The sequence below is a fragment of the Alligator sinensis genome, unplaced genomic scaffold (genome assembly GCF_000455745.1).
Source record: "Alligator sinensis unplaced genomic scaffold, ASM45574v1 scaffold611_1, whole genome shotgun sequence".
Taxonomy (NCBI): domain Eukaryota; kingdom Metazoa; phylum Chordata; order Crocodylia; family Alligatoridae; genus Alligator; species Alligator sinensis.
In genome coordinates this window covers 243,196-261,928 of record NW_005842332.1, presented here as the reverse complement: position 1 = coordinate 261,928, position 18,733 = coordinate 243,196, and the positions used below count along the sequence as shown (strand labels likewise).

Here is an 18,733-nt window from a genome sequence, read left to right as displayed (position 1 = left end):
ATTTCCCGTTCTCAGGCAAATCCCTCCCATTGAACGGGTCAACTGTCTGGGACAGCCGAAGGCGACTTTATTGCAAATACTTTAGGGGCAAAAACCAGTACAAGGCTTGCTCGCCTCCGAAATGTTTGTTGGCTCCGAACCGTGGGTTTTTTGGCAACCGTCAGACGTTCGTGTTTCACGTCGCTTGCTGCCGAGCACGTCTCTGTGAGCATCCAGAATATTAAAGCCACAGTTTAATGCGACACAGCCTTGCGTTTCCTCCCGGTGACTCCCAAAGCCGTTCAGTTAATGAGTGGCGGGAGGTAGGCATTATGCCATCGTTATCGTTCGTGCCTCTTGGGCTCCATCCCTGGCTTGTCACCAGCACTTAGCGGATGACGCAAGACAAATCGTAATCTCCGAAGCCCCGTCTTTGACTCTCGCCGGTCAAGAGAGCATCTTCATACAGAAAGGTCAGCACAGGATGAGTGGAAATGGTCCTGGATTTCTTTTCTGCAGGAGGTGCCTACTGCGTGGAGTAAGAATGAATATTTTCTAGTATCATGGGGGGAAAGAAATCTGCTGTAAGCCCCAAGACCCCGCGTTGTGCATTTGTGTAAAGCTCAGCATATGAATCGGTGCAACTCTGCTTTGGATACAGAGGAGGCGGCATGAGCTGTGACACTGCTGGGCGTTTATTCTTGCAGATTTTCTATCCTCTGGGCCCATATAGGCTTATCTGCACCAAGCCAAGGGTTCCCCAGGTCAATGCTGGGGAACCAGCAAATGGGGAGTAAATCTGCAAATCAGGAGTAATTGTGATCAGTTCCCCCCACTGCAGGCAGAGGCATTGGCAGCTTGGCCATGCTGCCCGCTATAGCTCAGCGCCAATGCAGCAGGCATGGAAAAAAGCTGCCTTGCGGTGCAAAAAAAAAAACTCGTGCCAACCTGAGCTCTAGATTCCCTGGGAAACACGAGCAGTGCCATCAGCAACCAAATCAAGAGAAAATTAAAAAAACTAATAATTAGTGGTTTGCTGCTATGACTATAACAGTGGGTTTGTGCCCCACCAGGGATTCGAACCGTTTATCTAGGGTACCTCCCCCCCCTTCTATGGTTGCCATCTTGGGTGAGGCAGCATGAGCCACGCCACTGCCACTCCCAAGATGGCGCATAAAAAGCTCTCTCCTGTTTCAGAGCGACTGATTCGTCGAGATTTTCCGGCTTGTGTTCGGGGTGGCTTTGTTTCATGACGAGGCACTAGGCAGCCTCGGGAGAGGCTATTTTCAAGCCTTTTATTATCCATTCAATTTTAGCACCTGGATTTCGAATTTTGCCTTCTGATTGGTTGCCGAAGATGAATATATTAGAGACCCGGAAACCAGCCACCCTGTCGTTTTCCTAACCGCGGTGGCTTGTTATGTTTCTAAACCGGACTCACAAATGAAAATAATCCTTTATTCAACTATATAAGGGCTAAATGAATCGTTTCTTCTTTCTTGGCAGTGAAATAATACATCTGGAAACTATTTCTAGTAGAGTATTATAATCACCATAATCTGAAAAATTGGAAGGGCAGGTGCTTTAAAAGCATCCGGCCGAGCCCTTGCTGGTGTGTTGTATGAAAGGAGAGAAGGTTAGCACTCCCCTTGATAAGGATGGAAGAGGTCCTAGTGGCCTATACAACACGCATATGGTTAAGGCATTGCCACTTACTTCGTGGCATCTAACCAAGTTTTTTTGTGCCCCCCATTTTTACCTTTTTGTAATGTAAACCTTTCCAGCCACGTTTTTGCGCTCTCCTTCTGGTACACACCACAAGCACGGGTTTCTCCAGCCGCTCGCAGCCCTCCTGCAGGCAGCACACGTGGATTTCCCACGGTGCCGCCTTTCCACGTGTGCCAACACCATTGACCCCAATGTCTTTAAACCAAAGTGAGGGATTTTTTTTTGGTTTTGTTTTGCTTTCAGAAAGCACTTCTTTAGGATTGCCCCAAAGCTGAATGAAGGCCGGGTGTGTCCACACGAGTGCAGACGTTTGGTGCTCCCGGGACAGCTAGCAGGAGGACACCTTGTGCCGCTGCTGGTTGGCCCCGGGGACCGTCTGTGCCACGTGCCCTCTGGCACGCCACAGGTTACCCTGGGTGGGGTGCGGGAGGCTGGGGCCAGCAACTGTGCTGGTCCCAGCTGCCTTACCTGGGGTCCTCCTGAGGCTGCAGCCATGAGGATCCTGCCGCTCAGAGCCTGGCCGGGAGCTGGAGTGTGGCTCTGGCTAGCCAGGCTCGCTTTGAGCAGCACACGCTACTCCAGCATGCACTGCTCTGATTTTTTTTGGCATGGGTTTTGACCCCCAGATATCCAGGGGTCAACCCCCCTACTCCCAGATTACCATGCAGCTCGGAGCACAGCTGATTGTGCAGCATGTGGCACCGCGGATGCTCATCTGGACGCAGCCAAATGACGCCTAGTCCTAGAACCATAGAAAATAAGGGTTGGAAGGGACCTCCGGTCATCTAGTCCAGTGGTTTTCTACCTTTTTTTCATTTGCAGATCCCTAAAAAAATCTTGAATGGAGCTGCGGACCCCTTTGAATAGTAAGTGTGGGTATTCACATACTTTTGATTGATCATAGTTGTCTTTCGTGGACTCCTTGGATAGAGTCTGCAGCCCACAGCTTGAAAACCGCTGCTCTAGTCCTTCCCCCCCGGCTCAAAGCACCCACTACCTCATCCCAGCAGTCCTGCTACGCTGCAGCACGGGACTGTCGGCTGTGGCAAAACACACCGGGAGGCAGCCTGGCAAAAGTTGTGTTTATTTTGTACCAAGACCAAAGAAACAGTCCTACTGCTGGCAAAGGGTGACTGAAAATTGAGAGCATTCAGAAGAGAAACCAGACAGTATTTGTGCATATACCACATGAATAGGACCTTGGAACATCACGGTAATAGAAATACTTCTGTTAAGGAGCTGAGAACCATTTCAGATTGAATTCAGAGCTAATTGCCGTCTAAAACCTCCAGCACGCTGCCCGTGTGGTTGAAGATCAAATAAGTCTCTCAGGAGCCCAGTCCGGGGCTCAAGGACTAGAAGGGAGGCACAGGTTTACTGTACCCCTCCTTCCAGCCCTCCTGGGTAACCTCAGCACATCTCTTGACTGCTCTGTGCCTCCATTTCCTATCTGTAAAATGGGAATAATAGCACTGCTTTGCTTCTCAGCGGTGGTGCAAAGGCAAATGCATTAAAACCAGAGGTGTTCAGACACTATAGTAATAGGGACCAGACCAGTACCTAAGACAAGAGTTCTTGCTCATTCCCTGCAGGCTAGGATGACACGGCGCAGACCCTTTACTGGAAAACCTAGCGGGGAAAGCTGTTCCATCCCAGAAATTACGGCTACAATGAGCAGGAAACCATGTATTTGAAGGGCTACAACTTGGTGCCCTGAGATCCCTGGAGTGCCTGCGCTAATCCCCCCGCTTTCAGAATGGGTGGCTACATCAACATCCTGCCCCGGTGCTTTGCCACATTGTCTTCCCCTTTGGCCCACAGTCTAAAAGCACTCCCAAAGTACTCAAGTGGCATCAGATGGACAACCCACTGTACAAAAGGGGGAAGGAGGAGAACGTCAGCTGAGGCCACCACTTCCCTTGATGTTTTATCCACAAGGAAAAAGCAGCTTTGCTTGTCAGCAATGAATACAGAGCCCCACCCCGCCGCTCCCCCGAAACCTAACACCCTTGTACCGACCCCTCCGCCAGCAATTTGCTTGCTGTTTGGAATAGAAAATGTCAGACCGTTTATTTTCTTGTGGTGTCCGGGCTCAGAAACCCATTAGATTAATTGCTTGCTTGTAAAGGTTTAGCCCCTGTCTAGCTACTCTACGAAAGAACAGCTGACCCCCGGTTGAGCAAATACAACATAGAGGGAAGGGCAATGTATTCCTTTTTCCTTTCTCAGCTTAAGTCATTCATGCAGGACACAAGCCAACTAATTTGCAGAGTACACACTGGCTGCAGCATATACCCTCAAGGCCCAAACACTCCTGCATCACCCCACGCACACGGTGCTGTGCGTGTCAGGGCTTACAAAATACAGCTCACCTCTACTGTCATTCACGCACTTGCAAAATCCTTGAGATCAAGCCCTTCTTACCATGCACTGCTGTACGATCTTTGGTAAGAAGAGAGGGGAATGGACACAAGTAGATGAGCTGGTGTGTTTGGAGTTGCTGATTCGAGTTGCACTTTACGGTGTCACTTCTATCAGATGAGGTTTGAGCTGAACTTGTAGCTATAAGTCCTCATAGCAAACTGGTGCCTAACTCCTACCTAATGTTACATTGAGGCCTCCTGCTGACCCAGGTGGTGTAAGTGTAGCTAGCAGGATTGTTTCCCCCCCAGCTCATCACATTAGGCTGCTTCAGAGCACAATGCTGGGAGTAGCCACAGCAAGAAAGCTTTAGCGGTACAGTACCCCCGTACTATTCTTTATTAGTAGAGATGTCTGCTCCCTACCGCATCCCAACCAGTCAGCAGGAGCAGTGGAAGTGCTTTCACCTTCGGGAAGAGACTAGCCTCCGAGCAGAGCCATGTCGCATCAACTTGGAGGACTCTGACGTGGATTTCATCTTCATGTGAACTTTGCCTAGAAGGATGGATACTCATCCTCCCTCGCCCAAGATGGACTCCAGGCCCTGCTTGATGAGGATTTGCTCAACGATCTTGTAAACAGCTAGAGAAGGAGAGAGGACGCTTCCTGCAAGTAAACCTAGGAGCTGAAACAATGTGAACACTTCACAACAGTGCAAATCTTAAACCACCAACATACACATAAAATCCCACCTCTTTATTATGGCATATGGTACTGGCTTTGATGTGTAAATACCACAGTAGTGTGACAAAAAGGGGAAGAAATACCGACGCTGAAATAGATACAGAGTCATGCCATGAGTGATACAGTTCTATACGAGGAATTTCCAAGATACAAAATCGTTTCTTTTTTTTTTTTTTCATTGAAATAAATTTTACACTGTTCTGTCAACTTTTTCTTTTTTTTTTTCCAAGAAGAGGAAAAAAAAGTTAAAATATACCGAGAACAACTACAAGCAGGAATCATTTTAATGGTTAACAGAAGAGCTGTAACTTTGCTCTATAACAGCTTCTATTAAACACACAGAACAAGAGGTAAGCAACTATACAGAAGTAAGAGGAGAGATTTTTGTCACAGGAGTCTGAAGTCAGGGGCAGGAAGGGGAAGATCTGAAACTGCATGGTTTTTATTATTTGGTCACAAAATTTGAGCTGCATGTTTGAAATGAAGCATCGTCCAAGACGCAGTACCCCTATTTAAAACATTGAAAAGAAACTTCCGAGAGACTAGAACCTACTCTCCTGCAAAACAAATTAAAAAATTAGACATTAAAAAAAAAAAAAAAAAAAAAAAAAAAAATCTAGGCTCACAACTTAACTTACTGTTACAAACCAGACCGGCAGCTTTTCCTTAAGCAGCACCAAGAGACCAAAGGAATAATGCTACCACACAGTACAGTATATCTTTGGGGCTTCCAATACAAGGCTGACACTTCTAACGCCATCTCAGAACAATCCAGGTCTGCCAAGCGACCAGGCAAGGAAAGGAGACGCTTCATCTTTTTTCCACTGCGCTGCCCCGTTCTAGCAAGACGCTAAAGATGTTTTCTTTGGACCAAGACTAACAGAAACCTCTCTCGCAAATATTCTTCAGGTTTTCTGCCAAACTGGGGTTTTTACTCTCGTTGAGTGGGGTTATTTTTTTTTCCATTTCTTTTTTTTTTTTTAAAAACAAAATTTTGCCGACAGTCTCTAAAGTGATATCGAAAACGTTTAACAGTCACTCTTCCACAGTTTAATTGTTTTGTCGTTTTCTAGTGCCGCTGATGCGATTATGTTTTCTGTGGGGTGGCAGGCTGTGGAGATCACAACGTCTAAGTAGAGAGAGAGAGACCATCATCATCAGTGAGAAAACAATTCACGCTAGTTTGCAGCAGGCATTTCCAGCCCTTGACAGGGACCGTCTTGCTGCCCCGTCTTCACATACAACCCCAGCTGAGTTAGTATGGATTTTTACAGCAGGTTCTCAAGGAGGAGTTTAATAGTCATAATTTTTCCCATAACTTTGTTCTTCAGGGTCCGGTAATTACTGAGCACTAGTGAGCACACAGAGAATTGAGCAGGCATATCCAATGGGGCTCGCTCACTGCATTGGGGGCATGGATATACTAGGTATCCCATAGCATACAACTGGGTTCCCACCTACTGCGCTGAAAATAAATTCACCAAGGCAGTACTTAAGGTGGGTATTCCTCAGCAGTATTTGCATTAGCGTTGTGGCATGTGCATCTGGAACTCCTTGGGGGGTGGTAATTTGGGGGAAGTTGCTGGCTGAGATATTCAAAAAGTGATTTGGCTTGAGGCACTCGGTATCTCTAGACACTTTAAAAGTATTTGGGCCAGTTTCCTTACAATCAATTCCAGGTAATCAGAATGACTCCATTTATACCCTTAAAACAAACCACTCTCTCCCCTAAAAATGCCCAGATATTAAGAAAAACCCACTAAGAACCCTAATAATGTCTCACGCTGAGCCATCTTTTGAGAGTTTGAACAATGAGACCAGTTTAAAGTTTACCTTAAAGAAAAGGAAGAGGAAAAAAAAAAAAACAGTGGTTCTTGTGTACATCACTGGATTGTCTTGAAACTCAGTTGTACTCGTTATTTATTTGGAAATGTTTTATCCGTCATAAAAAGGAAAAGAAAACTTGTTTCGTACCTGTGTGCCCTTGTAATTTCTGTACAATCTCTTTTGTTTGGAGGTTCCAGATATAAACCAGGTTGTCCTCTGAACCAGATACGATCCACTGAGCAGGGGGAGGAAAGGGGGAAAAAAAAAAAAAGGAATAGTTATTGAAGGTTGCGTTATAATCCTTTCCATGTTTGTCACATTACTCCTATCATTTGATTTACTGAGAGGTTCCACCCCCACTCACTAGTTTAGGCCAGAAGAGAAAACAAGTTTTTGTTTCTTGAGTTAGAAAGCAATGGAGGCTTACATCTCATCTCCCGCTGTGACGGAGAAAACCTGAGAAGCACACATCATAAAAAACAAGCTGCAAAAATACTGACCTTGCCACCAGTAACAGAAAAGTTTGCAAATATGCAGTATTTCTCATTCTTGTGACCTGTGTATGTCTTCAGGCACTGAAAATAAAGGGCCATAAAGCAAAACTGTTAAGTGCAGCTGGGAAAAGAGATATCTAGCACTCAAGGACAAACTTTCTTTGCAGGGCAGCCTAAATATGTCTGTGTGTTCCCTATCCTACCAACTTGTCCAAAGGATGCAGAGGGCATCTCTGCCCTCGAACATTTAAACAATCGCAGTGCTAAGAAAAAGAGGTCCAATTTGTCACATCCCTACAGAGAAAGAAAGGGCAACAGCGCTTAAACAGTACAGGAAACAAAGTTAAAACATCTCAGGACTGGGCCATAATGTAAAGGGAACTTTTAAATATCTTAAGTCTGCCACTAGACAACAGGGCATCTAGCAATTACTGACCATAATTATACTGAATAAAGTAGAGGGGAAATGCTTAACTTTGTGTAACCACCCAGAATCTGCTACAAACCCAGCTAGGTTTTCAATAGCAAAAGACAGAGTTATATTTACCTTTCCTTTGCTGTAGTCCCAAAGTTTTAGAGTGCTAAAGAATAAAAGGAAAAGGAAAAAAAAAAAAAAAGATTTTAGGCTGCTTCATCTCCCAATATGAATCTCTTGGTACATAAAGGCTTCTCTGTACCAGAAGAGGACCCCACGTCTACAGTGATCTGACTACATTAGTCTGACTTTGGAAGGCAGGATTTCAGCTCACTCAACAAATACAAGGTTTTATTTACTTGTCATTCATAGGCTTCTGCATGGGGTGAGGGAACAGAGCAAAATTTTTAAAATCCATTTTTCCTGCCAGTATCCTTCACCTTAAAGGATGTGACAGACAACTCAAGGTGTGCAAAGACACTGGCTGGAAACTCTTAACTGTGACACATCCAAAAGTCAGCTGCTTCTTGTAGTCTTTTGTACAATGGGAAAGCAAACCAGAATTGCAGAGAGCTCTGCAACCCCACATCCCTTCTCCTACCCTTTTTAGATTAACTTCTATGTCACGGTCTGTAAAGGCCACAAAGCATTTTCCATCACTGCTTTTAAAGTACAGCTCTGCATCTAGATAGGTGAAGGGATTAGTAATGCAGAGACCTCAGTTTGCAGTTCAAATTTATCCCAGGTCAAAGACTGGGCAAGAGAGAGCATTCAAGCAGAATCCAGAGGCTGCAAGATGTCAGTCACAGGTTTCAGGCAGGGATCTGTCTCCGTCTCTCACGCAAAAGGAGAGAAACCCTCACTCACGTTCAAAAATAAAGGCCACGCTGCTGATCCATATTTTGAAAAGGCTTATAAAATAAGCCTCAAGTCAGCTTCATTGAAAGTTTTTCTTTTATCTTCACTTAGTCTGAAAAAGGGGATAGTCAGTCAAGTAATGCCTTGTATTCACAGATAACCAGCTTGTCACCAGGCTGTTCACTTAGGGACAGGAGGGTCTTGTTACAGCAGCGGCAATGAATACACATGGGTAGAGAGGACAGAGGCTGAGCACTCGCTAGCAGTGGCACTGGAACTGCTCCAGCTGGAGAACGCTCAACAGAAGCCATCCACCTGCACAGCTCCTGCACTTTATACTCGCAGCTATTTCTCCATATGCATCCTTTTAAGAGAGTTTCTCCTCACCTCTATGCTACAACAAAAAGAACCATTGGATTCATGCAGGGGCTCCTTCATAGTAAGTTTTGCACAGGAATTAAAGTACACAGAGGTACTGTGTACAGTGCCAAGCCCTACAACAGCATCAAGTTCTGCCTCTGCCACCAAGCAAGCCCAACTGCAGAATGAAACTGGTAATATCCATTTGACAGCAGGTAGGAATTTACCCATCTGCATCACGCAGCATTACAAACAGCAGAATAATAAGGTTTCACCCTAAGCTGATGAACACGTTTTAAAACCACCTACTTGTCCAAAGTTGCTGCTAGAATGTATTTGCCATTTGGAGAGAATTTCACAAAAGACACAGGAGGGTTATCATCATCTGCGTTGAAAATAAAAACGTGTTATGCATTCTCAGCGATAGAGCATTCCTTGCAAGTTGTACTTGTATAAAGTAGGTTACAGGAAAAAAAGCAGCAACTTCAAGCTTGGATATATTTTGTTCGTCCACCATTTGGGACTTCAGGCAGTTGGCAGGAAAGTGGTAGGGACAAATAGTTCAGGAAGAGGATTCTGTATATTTAATCCATTAATATTAATCCATTGTAACCCAACCTTCTGTCTCCAGCTCCTTAAGAATGCTAATACAGAAGTGGCTAGGAATTTCAGGAGCCTTTATACTAGAAGGCTATTTTCAACACTAGAAAATCAATTTGCTAATGTCACTTCACAGGAACACTGGAGACCCAGCTTCCATGGCATGAAGCATTCAAGCTGTACAGCTAAAGAAAAAAAAAATCATTCACACGTGCTGTTCTGTAACCAGTGACCATGTCTTGGAGAAAACAGTATTCTCCAACTGTCATAAAGACACACTTCTCCGTTGCACGGGACATGCGAGTTTCCATCAATCATGTCAGCTAGTGTAAAATAAGGATTTCCCACAGGATTTGTGAACAGTTGCACCATAAAACATAATATTACATTGACTGGTGGAGAACCATGGTTTACAGGTACCAGACTGAGTCTCAACATATGCAGTGCAGCATACCAAACCTAAACAGTTTTTCTAGTATAAAAGAGAGAATGAGAGAAGGTATTTCCCTTTACATCAACAGCCAGGATGACAGTACATAAATACAGCAAGATATGGAAAGCAAAGCTTACAAACCCCCTCCCCGCCCTTAGTCGACTTCACTGCTGTTGCATATTCATATATAGATACAAGATATTTCAGATGCAAAGTTACATAGCAGAAAAACTAAGCACAGACAGACAAGAAGTCTCCCTACTTACCAATCAGTGTTTTCAAGCACTGGCCCGATGCTGTATCCCAGATTCGACTTTAATAAAAAGATTAAAAAAAACAAGTCTTCACTGTAGCTTATGAAAAAGCTTCTCTCAACAACTTACAAGCTTACATTTTAATTTCAAATGCAGCATAGAAGCATAATAATAATAATAATAATAAAAACTGCCTTATTATTTTAGTTTCACTTATGTAAGAAGCTGAGAAGGCTATGGCAGATAAGGCTTACTAAAGAAATAATCACTTACCAGAGGCCATCATAGCTACTTGACACTATCAGGGACCCATCACGATTAAAATGCACCTGTAGTTTTGGGCAAGGGGAAAAAAAAGAGCTGTATTCACACATATTTAGAGCAAAACTATTTGAGCCCCAAGGGCAAGACACTGCATCTGAAGGTTACAACTCTCACAAAGTTAAACTGTGGTTTATAGAGATAGCAGCAGTAATTCAACATGATATTCAACTGATGGGCACAATGTTTCAACAGCTCAGATGCATATAAAAAAAAGTATCACAGGAATCTTCCTAATGAGTTACCATTGCAAAACTCCATTTATTTTACATCTAGAACATGCCCACCTGTTACGCTGAGCCAAGGAGATTTAGTAAACATTTTCCAAACGATCACTAGACATAAGAGGCCTAAAAAACACAGACATCTGAAGCCGCTCAACTCTCATTAGGAACATTACTCACAGTAGTAGGACCACAACGAAATGGCACTTGACAGTTATGAGCACAGCTTTTAGGCACACCAATTCATACACACTTCAATGAGACCCACTTAGTTTCTTCAAACACAAAACCAGTGTATTTTAACCATAAAATCCTTTACACATGTGCATCCAGGTAAACCTTTAAAGAGGAAATTGTGCACTTATCTCCTAGGAACTGTCCTCCGTTTCCAGTTTTGGAGTCATGCGTTCACAACAGCAGAGGCTCAAGATGCCTGAACCTTAGAATGCTGCTCACCTCCATTTCCTCCACTTTAAAAGGTTTGTGTCTGTTAGGAGCTGCTCACCTGCTGTTTTCCCCATTTGTACAAACACTGTTTTACCCTTTCACCCATTAAGCGGGTAAGACTGACAATGACACGCATTTTGAAGCTACCTGGTTTAGTGCAATGCAGCAACCCACACATGCAGCAAGTTCATGCTCTGCGTTGTGAGCAGCCTGGAGAGCTCCCAGTCTGTGCTCCAGTGTCTGGCTGCCAGAGCCTTAGCAAGCCTGTGTGCACTTATCAGATGCTTCTTGCATTAATACCAAGAGACAGCAATCTGTTCTGGTGGTGGCATCTCCATGTTGATTAATACCCTTGCAAACTATCACAGCCCATATCTCTCACGATGTCAAGGGTGGATGGGAACTAACTGTGCGACTTCGCTTCCTTTTTCCGAGCAGGAAAGAAGCCCTGCTGGATGGAAGCAAACATGTCAGCATGTTAATTTATCTGAAGGGACTTACAGCAGAAACTGGGTCAGAATGAGCAGGCAGCGTCTTGAGGCACTTCCCTGTTTTCACATCCCATATCCTCACGCTTTCGTCAAACTGAGGATCAGAAGAGGAATTCATCAGTTATTTGCAAATGCATTTGCTCCCGAGCTACAGGGAAATGTAATCTTTTGTTACCACCTGGCCCTCACGCATGGATTAACAGGTTTCACTGTGCAGGAACTAGGCATAACAGCATCTCTCAAACATCTGGACTGACTTCTGCTTGGAAGCGAGGGAAACTTTCACCTAACTCCTATTCACAGTTAGATGCCAACAGTATCTCATGGAGGTGAGAATGTCAAGGAGGCCAAGTTAAATCCCTACATTCATGCTTTGGGCTTTAAGACCTGGAAAGATCAGCGTTAGGTTCAAATTCGTGTAAGGATCTAGAATTTGCCCCCAGTTAAACAGAATACATGAGGTCAGATGACCTGCCCAGAGTCAGAAAACAGACATAAAAGAATCCCATCTCCTAGTTCATTTCTATGCTACCAGCATAATGTTGCCTAGTTCCAGACTAAGCTGTCAAACGCATCAAAAAATATGCTTTTCAGTGATGCGGTGACCTAGCATGAAATGGTCACAGTCCCCAAAAGAGACACAGGCACCACTTAGACTCTGTAATACCAACAAAGGCAGCTTCAATTCCAAAGCAGGGCTGGAGTGGTGCTTAAAGCTTAACAAAGTTTTTGCAACCAAGTAGGTAAATAAGCTTGCCACTAACACAGCCTGCTCCAAGTCAGAAAGAATGAAGACCCATCTCCAACTTTAAGGGTGCTCTGAATGATCATCTGTCTTTCTACAGAGTGCTGCCAGATCTGACTGCACCCAAGATAGGAGCAGAGGTGCTAACTCCCTGTCATTTCCATCCCAGGTGATACATTATTGGATAAATGTTTAAGATGGGCCACACCTCTGAAAGTTGCACAAAATTGCTACCCCATTGAGGAAATGTTTACTTACTGATCCTGAAACGATGAGGTTGGACTGGGGGTTGAAGTTGCAGCAGAAGACATAGTTACTGTGCCCCTTCAACGTCTTTAAACACTTGCCCTTAAAAGAAAGATTTCAGTTGTATGGATTTACTGATCTATTATGTTTACCCATACCTTTCTACAGCTTCAGAGACGGTCACTTGATTTCAGATGTAAAGGGACAATGTCAGTCAAAGGTCAAACTGTAACCTTTGATAAGGACGAGCTTTTATGGGACAGAACATTTAGGAGAAAAACAACCAACACTTCTGTTGTGTTTACCATCCAAACTCTGCACTAGCATAGCAGTGCATGAGATCCAGGAGGTTAGAAAGTGATTAGCAACAAAGTGAAGCCACCTAGCTCCTTCACACTGCTAATGCAGAAAGAAAACCAACTGAACAATGAAAAAGTTACATGACAAAATGTTTCAGTGGGAGCTCTCTCAAGCAAAGCCTGGCATCTGGTTACTATCACCACCTATGAGTTTTGGCAGGATGCAGCTCTCAAGAGAGCCTTGCTTCCCATGTTCAGCAGGCAGAGCACGTTCCTTCTGGAGATCACAACATTTTCATCCTCTGCGTATGAACAGCTGCTCAGGGTTACCTGGTACGATCATCAATGCACGTGCCCAAGTAGAAGCCAGTACTTTGAAATTCTCCCTGCAACCATCTTAGCCTGTCTAGCTCATCACCCTACATTTTTAAAAAGCCCCAAGAGAGAACAGTGGAGAGGCGAGAGATAAGACTTAACTCCTGCCCTTACCGAGCTCACATCCCATATTTTGAGAGTTTTATCATCTGAGGCAGACACAAGAAGGTTGGAATCTGATGACCAAGCAACATCAGAGATGCCCTGAAACAAAGGAACACAGTTTGATGCAGATCTCTGCTTGCTCTGTGACATCAAAACATGGAAGGCAGAGACGGCTTATTAAATGGATATCTGAAGCCAGAAAAGCAAAAACAGTTATTTGAATTTTGGGAAGATATGCAAATCCCAGCTGCTTCATCTACTCGCACTGCAAGCATGTTAATTACTCTCAGATCTGGTCACCTTTTTGAGGTTTGTAAGTAGTAACTTGACGCATGAACTGGGATGGATTCATTTCCCTTTTTTTTATTGCCTAAGTGACCCAGGGTTACATTTTCAAAAGCACACAAGTAACAAACCCTTGATGACCTAGAATCTTACTGAACTAACCCCAAGGGGTTTCAATGACAGCTAGCTGACTGTGGAAGGGTAAGTGTTATTTTTCAAAAATATACATTTCCCAAAGTAAAATCTAGTATTATGAAACTTCAAGTGGGTGAAGTCATGCAAAACATCAGCTGTCCATATGAAGACTTCTGAATAACGCCCGAGGCAAATTCAGAAAGCAAAATACTCCAACTTGCACTGTCCTAGGTGAAAACCCAGCTGTCCAGCATTCAAGAGTTTTATCAGCAGTCATGTTTCCACCCATAAACATCAATCCTGGCCTGCAACACCTTGCCTATTCCGGTTCCTGAGCAACATCGCTCTCACAGAACTATTTGGAAGACTATTTCCAACTATTTGGAAGAATTGCCCATGCAGGGGCAACTCATTGAGGGACACAAAACAACCAACTAGTTTCCCCCACTCATTATACCAGGACTTCAGGGGGGTGAACAAAGGAAACCGAACCCTTTGCATTATACAAGCAGCAGAAAAAAGTACCGAGTTCCATTTGCAATCTGAAAGGACAGGTGTTTAGAAATGATGCCGGAGTGCAGAACATTCGCTTGGGTTCAATACTTACCAGTTTGTGACCAGATATCGTCTTTTCAAACTTGCCATCATACGCTCCCCAAATTTTTATTAGTTTGTCAGCAGCTAAAATTAAAAAGAAAAAGCCTAGTTAGCATGTTACTAGCATTATTATAACCACCTCCTCCTCCTCAAGCAGAAAGCAGCATACTGGATAGTTGTTTGGAGACACCAAATAGTTTTTACCCTCAAGCAGATTTTGGTGCAGAAGGCAAAATGTAAATGCTAATGACACAGTTTCACGTATGCCAGACTGCAGGAGCTAAGATCAGACACGGTGACTGCAATGTAAAGGGTCTCAAATGGTTCTAGTTTCTCCAGTGGAGACTTTGGCTTCTGCTTTTTTAAAATTACACTGCTCATCAGAAAAAGCTACCATCCCACAAGGGCCACTGAAATGCTTACGCCCCAGGAAGATCAAAAACTAATCCAGAAACTGGGCTGACTAATAGCTGTGAGAAACAAAACACGCTATTCATCATCACATTAGCTTGCGATCCACAGCAGAGAAAAAGCTTGATATTTGCCAGATGTTAAAGCAGGAGGAATGTCTGGGGTGGGAGTGAGAAATGACCTTTTTAAAAAGGTATCACAAAAAATGTAAGAAATTAATTTCTTTGCAGTTTGCTGCCCATATAAAGGCAAGCACGATCAAGTAACAGACCAGAACCGTTGCCATTTCTGGAGGGTGTGGGGCTTACAGTGGCCATCTGCGTGTTCAACAGCATTCCTCCGAGTTGCCCCTCTCCTCTCTTTCCCAGGCATGCACCTTTTGTTGCAGAGGGAAGTTGTCAGGCATTTGCAAGTTTACCAGAGAGATTTCACCATTATCAAAGGCTGGCACGAAGAGAACTTGATCTACCGCTTAGGTTTAGAGTTCTGGGCAAAAGCTCGCTAAATTCCTCCCTTCAAAGTCCCTCTTGCCTCTTCCTCTCTTATAAGTAACAAAGTGCAATGGAGATGACTCGACTCTCCAAGGCTCTTTCCTATTACCATTCCAATACAGGAAGACAAAGAATAATGATCAGTGAAATTCACTGCCAGACAGCATGTGCATCAAGCCAAGCAAGGCCCAGTTTAAAGGCTTAAGCTGGAATTTAAGTAACGGGGAGGGCTGGATGAGATCCTCTCTGTACTGCAGTTAATTTCACATTTATCCACAATCTGTGTGTGTTATCCTGGCTGTGTTTCTGCAGCAGTGTAAGAGGAGCATCCCAAGCCCTTTTGGTCTGGCAATGGGCAGAGGCAATCCAGGATATAATACACCATGACACACACACACAATACTAAGCAGCTCGTGTTTTGTCATTTACTCAGCTTAAAGAGCTAGACGATTGTTTTCTCCCTCCCTCTGATCATGGTAGCACTAAGATACGGTCAGCAAGCTGTCTAACATGCCAGATCCACATTTGGCCAATTCAGACAACAGGAAAGCATTAAGACAGACTGATACTTACAGGAACTGGCTAGCCACTCTCCATTTGGACTAAACTTTACTGACGAGACGGCCTTAGTGTGTCCTGCTAACGTGAACTTTAGAGCATAGTTTGGTTTTACAGGTGCAGGCTGCAAGAAAGATTTGTTCAAATAAGTCAAGTAGATACTTAATTCAATGTTTCAGTTCTAACTGGGATATCTAACAAGCCAGGACACAGGGATGTACAGCATGATCACTGACAGCGGTCTGGATTTGTCTATTAAAAAAAGAAAAGGCGTAGCCCCGTATTTACAGGGAAAAATATTTTCTACATTATCTGGCTCAGCGCTGCTTTACTGGACCTACAGAGAAACATCCTCAAAACAACTAGTTAAATTTATCTGAGATGCAAATCTATCCAAGTTGGCCCACAGTCTCAAGCGTGAGCTGAGCCACACTCCATACAGGATTTACACGTGACCTGCCAAACACTTTTAAAAATTAGGGTTGTGACCATTTGCATCTCCTTAAACCTCAGCAGGACACCTGACTTTTTCTAGTGCTGCTGAAGGACTTCTCAGAGAGCAGGATTTCAGATGGGCACTGCAAGCTTCACGCCTTGAAGGAATGGAGGAAGGAAAAGGGAGTTAATCCTTAATGAGGACATCCTCTTCCCACAACAATCAAATTTTTCCATGCCTGAATACAGGTGATTTTTTATTTATTTCCATCCCCCTTCCATTGAAATATCACAAATTGATCAGTTTTCTAATCTCCTTACAGTCCTCCATGGGTACAGAAGAACTTCGGACTCTATGATCATAAGATAGGAGGAGCACAAGGCCATTTTTCTCCTTGGCAAGTCATCTTTACATACCAGTGTTACCTTTTTGGCTGGTGATCATTTCAGCAAAAACACCCAGACACTGGGATGACAGACCTCTTGCAATGATTGTGTTAACTGTCACTAGCAGCAGAAGCAGTTACAGAAACCAAACATCTGACGGGCCTTCTGGATCCCTGTTGGATAGCTGGCAACTCCATTAAATATTTCAAGAAATCCTGACATCTTTGTTTCTCAGAGAGGATTGTGACATTACTCATAAGTCTCTCTCACTACCATTTTACAACAATTACAAGATATACTATGCTACATGTAATTCCCTGAAGCGTTTGATTTAAGGTCAAATGACACTTGCAACAATAAAGCATGTTCTGTAACATGCTCTCTAATTTTCTCACTGCTTGCAAAAATTCAGGATACCATAATGGACTCAAGTGATGCAAGGCAGAGGTTACGTTATACGGACAAAACAAAATTATAGCTCTTCAGGGTAAATCCAGGAATCTCATAGTCAGTTTTGCCCCCAAAGCCTTCAGCATGTTCTTGGCCCTATACAAACCCAGTAAAATTCCCGAGAAATTCCTTCAGAACTCAACTTTTCCTTAAAATCCCTCATCCCAGTTTGCTTGTAAAAAACAAAAAAAAAAAACCATAGGTAGCTCCCATGTGTATTTACAGACTCAAGATATTGTTCAGAGACCTACACACACCTTGCTCTGATTGGTTGAAGAGGAAGGAGTCGACTGTGTTTTGGTGGATTCTGCGTCTGGTTTCTTTTCTTCTGTTGCCATGGTTCTGAAGCTGGCAAGTCAGACCTATGGTGCTTGAATGAATGTGCTGCTTCAAAAGGGAGCCTTTCCCACTGACAGGAGAACAGAACTGGGATCTCAAACCTAGAAGAAAATTCAACACTACCATTAACCACAAAAGAACAACACTGTTTCAGCACCTAGAAAAGCATCATCCACGAACGCATAATGACCATAATCCCCACCCCCAGGAAAACCGATGCAAAGAGCATCTTACGATTCCAACTAGTATCCGAGAGACGAATGCTGCAGACGGAGACAAACAAATGCGCACCAATGCAACAGGGTGTTTATGCCTTCGTGCCCATCCATTTGTACGGCATACAACAGCACGCCCCTACTTCCCTTCTCATAAAGGAAACTGATCCATCAAGCCTTGTGCTACCCGGATGGTGTTGACACTCTTTTTTTCCCAGCTGCAGAAACGTATTCTTTTTCTTTGTATCACTGATCCGCGAAACCAACTGCTGCATTTACACCGGGACTGCTAAATCGGTAGCACAGTGGTGTCCAACCTTTTAGGAAACCAGCCCCGCACCCTCCCCAAATGCCACTATAATCCTCTTCCTCCGATCCATCCGCTGCTTCGCTTTCTGCTCCCTACCCTGTGCAACTGTCTGACCTGCTGCTCAGCTTTCTGCTCCCTGCCATCACACTGCCTAGCCCCACTCTGCGCTACCCACGCCACTCGTCGCAGGTCGGCCAGCCCCGCCCTGGCAAAAGGGGAGGTGGTCAACAGGACACCTCCTGAAGATGGGGTCTACACCACGCAAGGACAAGAGCGCCTGGGATGGCTTTTTTTGGACTGTATCATTTGGATGACAGGGGTTGCGGTGGCAGGGAAAGGGTTATTTCTCACACCTGTATCAGCAACAGGACAAGAAGCATTGGCAGACACGAGGGTTTTGCTGCACCAGAGGAGGCAAGAAACCACCCCGGACATTGCTGGGGACCTGAACTCCTCCGCAGGACGACAACAAGCTCCGTTTGCTTCCTTCGCCGCCCAGGGCAGCCACACTCGACCTTTCCAGCCTCAAGGCTCCCTACATACTGTGTCTAAACCTACTTCTGCATCCACACTGGGTGCGCTCACGAGGATCGATCGTCTTTGGGCATTTTTGCTCAGCACACACGGGTCAAAAAGGGACGGGGGACCCGTTCTTGGATGAAAACGGCATCCGTTACGGGAGCGTGTCAATCGGACCCTTGCGGACCAGCAGTGCCCGAACTTGAACAGGTTGCGTTGTCGATTTAAAACCATACCTCCTCCAGTCCCCCCCCCACTGGCTCAAAACCAAACCACCTCCCGTCCCCTCCCGGCC

General features: G+C 44.5%; 1 protein-coding gene and 1 non-coding gene across 5 annotated transcripts in view; one reads left to right on the top strand and one right to left on the bottom strand.

Moving 5' to 3' along the window:
- Positions 1–1,593: 1,593 nt before the first annotated feature.
- LOC112551091 lies at positions 1,594–1,721 on the top strand. Its single transcript, XR_003095240.1, has one exon. It is a non-coding gene; the product is annotated as a U6atac minor spliceosomal RNA (small nuclear RNA).
- Positions 1,722–4,803: 3,082 nt separating this feature from the next.
- Positions 4,804–18,733, bottom strand: part of WDR5 (WD repeat domain 5) — a 27,649-nt gene continuing 13,719 nt past the window's right edge. Inside the window, exons 1-14 of one of the 4 annotated variants that reach the window (XM_025210044.1) lie at positions 18,273–18,394; positions 17,313–17,495; positions 15,799–15,907; positions 14,334–14,407; positions 13,316–13,405; positions 12,540–12,629; positions 11,547–11,630; positions 10,327–10,382; positions 10,066–10,112; positions 9,076–9,151; positions 7,681–7,714; positions 7,140–7,214; positions 6,787–6,874; positions 4,804–5,941 (exon numbers count right to left, since the gene is read on the bottom strand). In XM_025210044.1, the coding sequence (XP_025065829.1) occupies positions 5,841–5,941; positions 6,787–6,874; positions 7,140–7,214; positions 7,681–7,714; positions 9,076–9,151; positions 10,066–10,112; positions 10,327–10,382; positions 11,547–11,630; positions 12,540–12,629; positions 13,316–13,405; positions 14,334–14,407; positions 15,799–15,907; positions 17,313–17,393 (1,005 nt within the window). In that variant the 5' untranslated portion in view covers positions 17,394–17,495; positions 18,273–18,394 and the 3' untranslated portion in view covers positions 4,804–5,840. Of the gene's footprint in view, positions 5,942–6,786; positions 6,875–7,139; positions 7,215–7,680; positions 7,715–9,075; positions 9,152–10,065; positions 10,113–10,326; positions 10,383–11,546; positions 11,631–12,539; positions 12,630–13,315; positions 13,406–14,333; positions 14,408–15,798; positions 15,908–17,312; positions 17,496–18,272; positions 18,679–18,733 lie in introns of those variants that run through there. The other 3 variants (XM_006028616.3, XM_025210043.1, XM_014522260.2) reach the window with 3 other exon arrangements.